The following is an 11,425-nucleotide window of genomic DNA, read 5'->3' on the forward strand; positions in this document are numbered from 1 at the left end:
TAATACAACTGTAGTAACGGAAGTGATGGGAGGTAAAAACTGATACATAGGCCTAGCAGCCTTGTTGTTTGTTTACATGTGGTAAGATCGAATTATTGTTTGAAGTTAAAGGTACATTTATTAAATCTGGAATTTTCCATGAATCCCGAGGACTGGAAATGAGAGGATTGTATGGATACAGATGATTTAGCTGGTTGTCAGGGGGGTGTGTCCCCATACCAAACCAGGTTATACAGAAATAATTTGTGTTCCTTTTTGGATATTAACCAATCAGAGGCTAGAATACAAACAAAATTAAATTATTTTTCTCTTTTCCTCTTTTTTTTATTAAGGTGATTTTCATAACAAATGCATTTTTTAAAAAGGAAAATCAAACATGATGCATGAAATTGTCTTCTATGCAGAGGATCATCAGATTGTGTGGTAATGTGAAGACTTGTTTGAAAGTTAAGCTTCACTTCATGGACTACACATTTTCAATATTACCCCAGAATGAAACAAAAAAAAAAAAAATGAATAAATAATAAAACCAGGTTGTTCTATAACTTTAGCATCTGATTTTATCTTAATATATACAAGCACATTGTATTTGTTTTAATAGACTATTTAAGAAGATCAGAGAAGACCCATGAATTATGGAATACACCTGGGAAGGTAATGGACTTCCAGATCAATTATCATATATACTAATTAGCTATGGATTAAAATACTAGCTATCTCCTATTTAAAAGATATGTAAATCCAGGTTGCAAATCTTTCATGCGTGAACAGTACACTCTTTAGCTCTGTCAAGAACAAAGAGGGAAAAAGAGTATTGAATAGTAACCAATGACAAAAAGTAAATACATGCCATGTAAAAGGGAAATTTAGCATTCACTTTATTTTGTCAGAATTGGCAATGATAATAATGATATCAGCTATACTTAAATATATATTTGCCAGAATTTTATACCAAAGTTCAATTTGCTTAATTTCTTTTTTAATATATATAAAATGTAATTTCATCTTTTAAAGTGATCTTTACTTGTTCGAAAAAGTACTTAATTTATGAAACCACACATTTAGTACATGTACCTGTATTAGTAAACACATGTAGTTTGTCAGTTTTTACATTCATGGATATCTACAGGACTCGAGCCTTTCACTTTCTCCAGACATGTAATAATGTAGTCATAACTTCACATGAAATATTTGATGAATTAACTGCCTGTGCTGTTGATCAGTAATAAAGAATTCAGTCTATTTACAGGTTGTAATGTTTGTGGTGAGAACCACACCACAGAATGCTGTCCAGAGCTCGGACTTCTGCCATCGGAAATTCAAAATCCAGCCACCACTAAGTAATATATGCTAGAATGTAACATTTGTAGTTAGAAATAACTATTTTGATTTTTTTTACAAGTCATTTCATTATAAACACAGTAAAATAAGTGAATACTGATGTAAAACCTGTCAATCTGATTAAAATCAGATCTTTGGTAAGCTCTGAAATTCTGATAGTGGCTGTACACAAAGCTTTGTATCAAAGGTGTGATTTTATTCAGCGCAGCTATGTTAAGTCTTCCCGAAGCTTTAAAATGTGCTCAAAACATAATATGTCATTGCGAGGTCGGTTTTGGTTTTAATTTATAAGTATTGAACTTTAGTACTTCCAATTTATATAAAGGGTTTCCTCGGCTATATATTAGCATATCTGTTATGATATCACATGACTTTGTTGATCACGTGACGGTCATTTCTAATTTTTTGAAGTGTTTCATATAAATCGCTTCAGCGCAGCTGATTAACACAATAATTATTAACATTTTGTTATATAAATAAACTCACCGTATCCTCGTGGATCCGAAATGTGCTTGGGAAAAGTCATAGTATTACTTGAGTACAAAATATTTCCTAAGAAATTCAACTTACCTACAAATTTGAGGGTATTTTCCACACAATATCATAATATGTATTAAAACAAAGCCAACACACATTTTTCCCAAGCAAGATTCAGTTAGAGAACAACCTCTTCTTACAGATTTCCACAAAAATTCTCAGATTAATCCTCATTAATCACCTGCGCCAGACTCTTTTATACACACAAAATAAATTCTACCTCCAACCACGGGTATAAAATAGAGTACATTTCAAAAGTATATTTTTCATAAGCATTTTGAACATGATGAATTTCAATCAAGGGTAGGTAAGCAGTGTATTTTTAAAATATTCGGACATATAAGACTTAAAAAACCTTTAACGACCCGTGAATTTTGCAATAGCTACCTGGTATCTAGCATTTTACATGCAGTTTGAAATAAAGTGTAAAGTTCATGACACTCTCCCCGTCATAACACCTCAAGTTTGCAGTGACCTGACGTCATTTTCCATTATGATGTCATATTTTGGTAGTTCAGAGATGTGAAGGCACAGAGTGCACTGTCATATTCTACAGGAAGCCTTAACATACCTGCAAGATTACAACGACTATCAAAATTTCGGGTCAATGATCTGATTTTAAAGCAATATGAGCTGCATTTGTGAGAATTTCATTTTGCTGTTAAAATATGTTATAATGATAAATTTGAAATGTATGTAATTGAAACCTTGATGATCAATTAGACTTAAATAAACTATTAAATTGCTTCAGAAGAAAGATTCTGTACAGTCGATATTATAGTATTACATGTACTGTATGAGTACATAAATTGGCGTATTCAAAATTAAGCGCAATCACTGGGTATGGAGTTGTATGGCATAATCATGAATTAGTGTTACACATGTCCATGCCATGTATTGCATTAATAAATGATTTTTTAGTGGTATTCATGAATTAGTGCATCGCTGTCCATGCCAAAGCTGCTAAAATATGACAGACTGAGTAATGTATTTTGCTTTAATCAAAGTTTGTAAATAGTTCTTCCATCGCAAATAAGAACATTAAAAGTTTATAAATGTTCTTTTTTTCTGTCATTAGAATTGTTAATTACAATTTTGCAACAAAAATGCTCGACATCAAAGTTCATATTGCTTTAATCAGATTGAAAGTCTGTGTTCCTATTTAAGGAATGTTTTTTTTGTTTGAATAAGTATCCTTATATAAGCTTACCACGTACATGTATATATATACCTAACACAGTGATAATGACCCCCATTACAGTAAGTTTAAATGAGTAAGAGATCACATTTTTACTATTGATTGGACATTGCAGAGCCAGATTAACTCTGCCCCACTCCATGTGTGTGGTAGATTTAGGGGGACAGGAAGTGGCAGTGGTTGCTCAGAGTCCAATAAACAGGAAGACCCAGTATGGCCCGTTTGAAGCCAAAAAGACAACACATGAATTCAATGATGATTCCTTATTTCTTCTGAAGGTTGGAACACATACAAGTACATGTATATTGATTAAATTTTGAACTTTGTTCACAGTAGAAGAAGAAGTGCCCTTGTTTTATGGGAGAAATGAGAACCTGCATACTTACATTTGAATTCAAAAGTTAGAATGAATATTCGATTTCCTTAGAAATGATTGCTGTAATAGAGTTTGTTTTTACACTAGTAATTTATTGCAAATTAATTAATGTTGATGTGATTTTAAGGAAAACATATTTTCCCAGCAGTGTTGAGATTATTTTTACAAACATACAAAGGAAATAATGTGAATGATGTAAATAAGACTAAAAATCTTTTGTGTACTGCTACAGTAGTTTATTTTATTGCAGGTGATATTTAGAGATTCCATTGTTAGTCTGGATACAACAAGTGAAAATGAATGTAATTGGTTGTGTCTGGTGCGAGCTGCAACTGATTCCAGTATGTAAAACTAAACATTGCATTGCCCATTTGTACAACTCATTGTGAAATGCAAGTAAATTAAATGAAAAAAAAATAAGCATGTTAAGAATTTCATAATGGAGTAAAACAGAATTTATTAAGTAAACCCTAACTTTATACAGTTTTTTTGTGGAATGTTATTGGAATGTTTGTTTTTGTTTTTCCTGTAAAGAGGTGATATTTGTAATTTATTAGATGAGCAGAACATGATAGCTTACCAGATGGGAACCAGCATATACTACAGCACAATCAGAGACATAGTCGTGGGGGAGGAACTCAAGGTCTGGTATGCTCCTCCATATGCCAAGAAAATCGGCAAAAGCGTCGTACCTGATGGAGTTAGCAGAGGTAAATCAGTATTTCTTTGAGATAATGGATAATAAATCTTTTTATAACTCAGACATATCATTGTATGAATGACAGGCCTCTAAGTGACCTCTAAAATTTAGGTGCCAGCTGTCTCCTCCTTATCAAAAAAGTTTAGTCTCCAGTGCAAATTTTTAGTCGCCAGGCAAATTTTTCTTAAGCACCAATTTTAAAAGCTTATACATGTATTAGTCAATACAGGGACCATTGGGGGTAGTGAAGAAAGGGCGTGTCTAGTGTCCCTTCCATTTTGAAAGTGGAGGTACAAGAGTATCTATATCCCTCTCCCCTGCTCTCCAGGTCGCAATAGTAATGTAGGAAATAGGAGGTACAGTAACAAGGGAATGCTCAAAGTAGAATTGTAAAAAGACCGTTTTTGCGATTCAAATATTGTATACTTGACTGAATCCCTGCCCCCGTCTTTTAACTTTCTGCATGCAATCAATGCATTTGCAAAAAAAAAATGCGGTAGAGAAATTTTAGGCGCCAATCAAAAATTTTATGCACCATGGCGACTAAATAAGTCACCAATTAGAGCCTCAAATGATAAAGTAGATAGCTGACTATTAGAAATAATACCATACAGGGCCATTACTATTCAGTTCATTATAATTTGGCCTAAATTCAAATATTTTTACCTCACCTCGACGAAGTCGTGATGAGCTTATGCTATACCCCTGGTGTCGGCATCCCGGTTTAAGTTTTAGGAGCAAGTCCATTCCCAAGTAACTATAAGCCCTACCTGGACCAAACTTGCATGGATGATGCATCTAGGGATTGACACTACCACACTTGCTTCGGATGCTGGATCTGACCTAGATTTTCCCAAGTAACTATAAGTCGTACCTGGACCAAACTTGCATGTATGATGTATCCAGGGATAGACACTACCACATATGCTTCGGATGCTGGATCTGACCTAGATTTTCCAGATAAGTGACTAGATTAAAGTTTTTGGAGCAGGTTCATTCCAAGGAACTATAAGCCCTACCTTGAGCAAACTTAAATGTATGATGCATCCAGGGATGGACACTACCACACTTGCTTCGTATGCTGTATATGAGCTAGATTTTCCACATGAGTGACCAGGTTAAGATTTTGGAGCAAGTTCATTCCCAAGTAAATATAAGATCTATCTGGACCAAACTTGCTTGGATGATGCAGCATCTAGGGATGGACACTAACCAACCTGCTTCCGATGCTGGATCTGACCCAGATTTTCCACATGAGTGAATTTTAGCCATATTTTAACCAAATTAGCATGGATGATGTATCTAGGGATAGACACTTCCAGACTTGCTTTGGGTTCTGAATCTGACCTACATTTTCCAGATGAGTGACAAGGTAATTTTTTGGGAGTAGCTATATAATATTATGGCCTGTTATGATTAAACTTGCATATATGGTGCATCTAAGGATGAAAACTTTCAGACTCGCTTTGGATGTTGAAACTGACCAAAATTTTCTTGATGAGTAAACAGGTTAAAAAAAGTTTTTTTAACACATCTATTTCCAAGTAACTATAAGTTCTACTTAAACCAAACTTTCATGGATATTGATCTTGGGATGTACACTAACTAGAAAAAAAAATATGATGTGAAATTTGCCTTGCTAATAGATAACATTAGTCGAGGTGAGCTTCGTAATCTTTGATTAGGCCAAATAAAAAAATATGTGTGGTTCCGGTTACCCGACCTTCCCTATTTTATACCCCCGACCCTAAACTTTTTTTGGCAATTTTCATATTTTTTCTGCAATTTTCCCCGATTTCCATCAATGGCTCCAGTTTAGGTTTTAGTTTCAGCAATGACGGCCTCCTTTCAAAACGTAGTGCAAGTGTTTAATAGTGTTAAATCCAAAGCAAGCTGGCATGTAGGTGTCCCCTACCAATATTGACTAGTATATTATCACACCACATCTAAATGCCATTTGCAAAGCAGTTATAGGTATTATTTAGAAAAAATTAAGAAAATCATTTTGTTTAAAAAAAAAAAAAAAAAAAAAAAAAAAAAAAAAATCCCTACCTACCTACCCTAATTTTTTTGGAAGTGTAACCGGAACCACACATATTTTTTTGTTTGGCCTTATCTATATTTTTTTTTTCAGAAAATACAGTACTTAGTTGGATTGCTATTGCTTGGATCATATTAATTTGTTGTTCCATTTGTCAATGAACACAGCATACAATGTTAATGACCAAACTCAAAAGAAAAAGGCAATTGTTAAAATGTAGAGAATTGATTGTCAAATAGTCATAGATTTAAAATTTATTTTTCTCATTATGAGGATTTTAATTTGTAGTAATGCTAAATATGGAGGTGATATACCCCTCCATTGATGAGGTTCAGGAGAGTCTACCCCTCGAGGTCCCACAGGAACGTCCAACTCAGGGAGAGACAACTCTGCAGGGTAACACTCTAGCTAATGAGAGCAACTTGATTCAATCAGAAGGCGGGGAGCAGGAGTTGTTACAGATGACAAATAATACAGAAAAGACAGATAGAGAGCAGCAGACCATGTCTGTATTAGAGGTATATATTGTGATTTCATGATTTTTCGTTGAACGTCAATTTTCATTGTTTTTATAGTTCAAATTAGGTCATCAATGGACAGCTAATATCACTAATGAAGGAATTGGACAAGGTATCTGTCAACGAATTTACATGTCAAATTAATGAAACCATATTACATGTACATATGATTTGTTCTACTGACTACAGATGCAGTTGTTGTCTGATAAGTTATCACTCAGGATTTGCACCATTTTCCTTCCAAACTGTTGGCTATAAATAAGCATGACAGTTTTGAAACAGGATATTACATGTATTTTGAGATCTACATCTGAATAGTTATGAAATCTCAACAATAATATTCAAATAAAAGATCATAAAGAAAGAACATGAGTCTAAAAAATGACTATTTCTGGGGTAGTGAAATGTCTTGTAAGCACAGTCCACATTCAGAACGGTAGTTATCTATACTTCAGCAGGCAGCCTCAGCTAGCACCACAGAGACTAAGGAGCCTGAGACTGATGTTGTCACAGAGCGCACTGACCTACCCAAACATCCCTGTCAGCGCTGTGAACAAATTTTCACCTCGGAGAATGATCTGGCTCATCATCTAATTCTTCACATCACTCAGACTGAGGAGTAGGTTCTTATTCATCTCATATGGAGTACTGATGATATTCAATGCAATTTGGCTAATAGATAAAATTTAGGAAAAAATGATTCATTAGAAAAAAAATGATGATTTGTTCATTTCACTGTAAACCAACTTTCTTTTGAATATAAAAAAATCTTTGCAAGTTTTTTAAGGACAGTTGAATGGTGAAAGTTAATTGCTGTGATTGAGAAAAGGTTAGAAAGCAAACACAATTTAGATTTATTGCATACATTGTCATGCATGTATTTAATGAAAATCAATTTTTTTTATTTTTCTAAACTAGAAAGCGTAAAAGAGGAAGACATCCGAAAAATCATAATGCCGTAAATGCAGATGGGGAATTGCAAGAAAATCAAGAAGATGGCAAAGAGCAGCCGGCTGAGGAGGACTGGGAGGAACTGGAAAATGATGACCCCAGTGACCCAGACTTCACCGATGCCAGTAAGGTGGCCTTCACTGTGTATGAATTGTCATATACAGACCGACCAAGGAGGAGCATGAGGAGCAGACGGAAGATAGACAAAGACTTCCTGTATCTCTCAAATGCTAAAAAGTCAAGAAAAACCATTGAGAGAAAGGAATTGTCTAGTGAGAATTCTTCAGAAGAGACTCAGGGTTCAGAATCTGAGGATGTGAGAAAAACTAATGAGAAAAGTCAGAGAGAAAGAGGAAGTGATAATCATCAGGGCAAAGCAAAGAGGGGGAGGGGCCGACCAAGAAAGTATCCAATCAAAAATCAAGAGAATGTTGAGAAAGCTCCATATGCTGATATCCATGTACAACCTACTCTAATGGAAGGTGAAAAAACCAAAGGAGATGCTGAAGATGAGGTTTGTGATGTTGAATCTAGTAATTTTAAAAATCTATCAGATCCAAAAGACAAAGCTGAAACTGATGTAGCCCTAGAGCAGGGAAATGAGAATTATTCAGCAGTAGATCATTTTGATTCTGGAGAAACAAAAGAACAGCCTAACCACGTTGTGCCCTCAGTTGCACTACTGGAAACAGAAAATGTGATGAATTCAGATTGTACAACAGAAGAAATCAGAGAAATGAAAAAAGTTGCTGTCTCAGAGGAAATAATTTCTGAAGGAGAAGCAGACAATGAAAAAACTGCATCAAACTGCTCCACATCAGTGACTAAAATTGGTGACGATGCCAATGAATCAGAAGGGAATGACACACAGCTGCCCGGCGACCAGCAGTGTGAGCCAGAAGAAAACATGAATACAACAAAACAGAAAATAGAGTTAGAAATGGATGTTGATGAGATCATGGAACCTCTTACCAACATTGATGATAAAGCAGTTATGAGTGAAATGAAAAGAATCAAAGCTCTTCAGAAACTAAGTTCCAAATACAAGCATGTGTGTAAACACTGTGGGAAACATTTTAAAAGCATACATTATCTCAAGTTACACATACCAATGCACACTGGGAAGTTTTCTTGCAAGTTCTGTGGATTTAACTTTGCCAGAAAGGATAGTATGCTTAAACATGACTGTAAAATGAAGAAAGTTATTAAACTACTGGAAAAAGACGGGAAAGACATTTTTCAGTGTTTGCTGTGTTTGATAGAAATGGAGGACATAAAGGAGGCAAGGGAACATTATTTATCCCATAAAAAGGACTTGAGATGTATTAACTGTAATGAGGTATTTGGTAAACAGCAGTTGCTTAGGGACCACATCTGTCCTAATGCATCAGAGAAACCCATCAAATGTGACATCTGTAAACACCCATTTCCTTCACAGAAATCACTGATGCGACATCTGGCCATACACACAAACATTTTTCAATGCCCAAATTGCCTTAAGACATTTGCCAGAAAAGATTCTCAGTTGAAACACATTTTGGTGTGTTGTCCTGAAAGAGCTGAAGAATACAAGGTTTATGCTTGTAGCAAATGTCGGAAAGGGTTCGCCACTAAGCTTGGCCTTGATAATCACGAGGCCCAGTGTCAACAGGAGTTCTGTGATAACTGTAACAAAGTGTTTGATTCTGTAGATATGCTAAGGATACACCAAGAGACATGTAAGCAAGTTATTAACTATGTCAAGAAAGATAAAGTCCTTTTTTCCTGTGGTCTCTGCAAGAAGTCATTCAGAAATCTGAACTACTTAAATCGGCATAAGGAAATGCATAGAGATCAGCTGGAGTGTAACATTTGTAAAAAGATATTTAAAGCACCTAGTGATCTAGATGACCATGTGCGCTTTTGTGTGGCTAACAGTATTATTAGTGAAAAAGGAAGTGCAGCATGTGAAATCTGTGGTACCTTCTTTTATTCAACCAAGGCCTTTAGAGAACACTATCAAACCCACACCCATCCCTATAGCTGTGACAGGTGTAAGAAACGATTTATCAAGATTGGAACTCTTCACACTCATCAGTGCCTACAGGATACCTCTCTCATGGAATGTCACCATTGTCAACAAAAGTTTCCTGGCCAGACGGCACTGAAAGCTCACATCAAAAAGGAGCATAGGAGGACAATACAATGTAAGGTCTGTCTGAAGAACTTCCTGGCTTATAAAGAATATGAGACACATACGTGTGTTGATGAATTTGGCAACCCTGCAGAATTTGTTGCAGAGAGAGACATGAATTTGCTGGGAGATAAACCCATCTGTCATGTGTGCGGGAAAGAATTTACAACCACAAGCAATCTTAATAAACATGTTAAAATACATGGTGAGAAAAAAGTAGAGTGTGAACACTGTGGGAAGAAATTTCATCATGAGGAATATCTGAAGGTGCATGTTGAAGGAGTTCATGAGAAAAAGCACAAATTCCAGTGTGAAGAATGTGGAAAATTTCTGACATCCAAACCAGGTCTTGTCTCTCATATGAAACAGTTTCACTCAGATGAGAAGGTGGTGTATCCTTGCTCAGAGTGTGGAAAAGTCTTCAATCAGAAGGGAAACCGCAAGATTCACATGTTTTCTCATATGAAAGAGAAACTTTTTAAATGTGATGAATGTGATAAAATGTTTAAGTATCCTGAACAGCTAAAGAAACACAGATTTATACACTCAGCTGGGGAGAAATTGAAATGCGAATCTTGTGACAAATTGTTTCCAAAGCAAGCTGATTTAGAGAAGCACATGCAAACAGCACATAGTGGACTTATGTATGTGTGCAACATTTGTAATTCCCGCTGTGCACACAAACATACATTGCTCAGACATTACAAAAGGAAGCATCCCGAGTACATAATATCCAGGGAAGATGGTTTTGTGAATTCATTGGTCCAGAGAGTCGATATTGGAGAGGAAGCCCCAGTGGTAGCTTACAGTTACGTAAATGACGCCATTAGTGTTCCCATGGAAACCGTCACCATAGAAGAAAACACCTTACCTCAAGTAGCTGCTGAAGCCCTGAAGAGTTTATCTAGTACCATGGTAACCGGTGATCAACAAATCCTATCAGCCAATGGTATACAGACTTTGACATCAGCAGATATCATAAATGTGCCCAGTATTGATGGGAGTTTCCAAATTCAGAATCTGGTCCATGACCCCAATAATCCAGATGATCAGCAAACTGTAGTTATCCTCCAAATTGTGAACCCAGAGAATGAGCAGGGAGTGGTCACAGAGGAGGTCGAGGTCATTGGAAATGTAGTTGATCTTCCAGAGGTCAAGGACACAGATCAAGGACAATTTGTTGCTTTGACATAATTTTTTTGTGTTGAAAGACTAAATTTTAGTATGCATAAAAAATTATCATATTCTTTTGTAAATCACTTATATTTCATGAAACTTTATTTGTGCAAGAAAGTAGCATTTTATCATTTGCAAGTTTTCCTTATCCCAATGACATCAGTAATGAGATACTTCCACAAGATCTTTTTATTTTCTTGTTGAGACAAACTCACATAATTACACAAAAATTCAGTCTTCATGAATAAAACCTGATTTATGGTTACTCTGGAATAGAAAATAGTACATTCCAGACAAGCTGTTTTACACTATCTAATATTTTGAATTTTGTAAGTTTTTTCATGTTAACAAATTTAATGTGTATTGTTAAAATGATATATTTACATAAGTTGATTTGGTGTTCAATTTGTTAAT

General features: G+C 35.4%; 1 protein-coding gene across 1 annotated transcript; it reads left to right on the forward strand.

Annotated features, from left to right (window-relative positions):
• The first annotated feature begins 635 nt into the window (after nt 1–635).
• LOC133197028 (PR domain zinc finger protein 15-like) lies at nt 636–11,425 on the forward strand. The gene is made up of 8 exons (XM_061332871.1): nt 636–654; nt 1,250–1,340; nt 3,192–3,354; nt 3,703–3,793; nt 4,010–4,162; nt 6,482–6,711; nt 7,167–7,330; nt 7,630–11,425. Exons 1-8 carry the CDS (start codon nt 636–638, stop codon nt 11,027–11,029), a joined length of 4,311 nt encoding a protein of 1,436 aa, XP_061188855.1. The 3' UTR covers nt 11,030–11,425.

Source organism: Saccostrea echinata, unplaced genomic scaffold (genome assembly GCF_033153115.1).
Source record: "Saccostrea echinata isolate AGI-Se365-2 ecotype Australia unplaced genomic scaffold, CSIRO_AGI_Sech_v1 ptg000001l, whole genome shotgun sequence".
In the NCBI taxonomy this organism is placed as follows: Eukaryota; Metazoa; Mollusca; class Bivalvia; order Ostreida; family Ostreidae; genus Saccostrea; species Saccostrea echinata.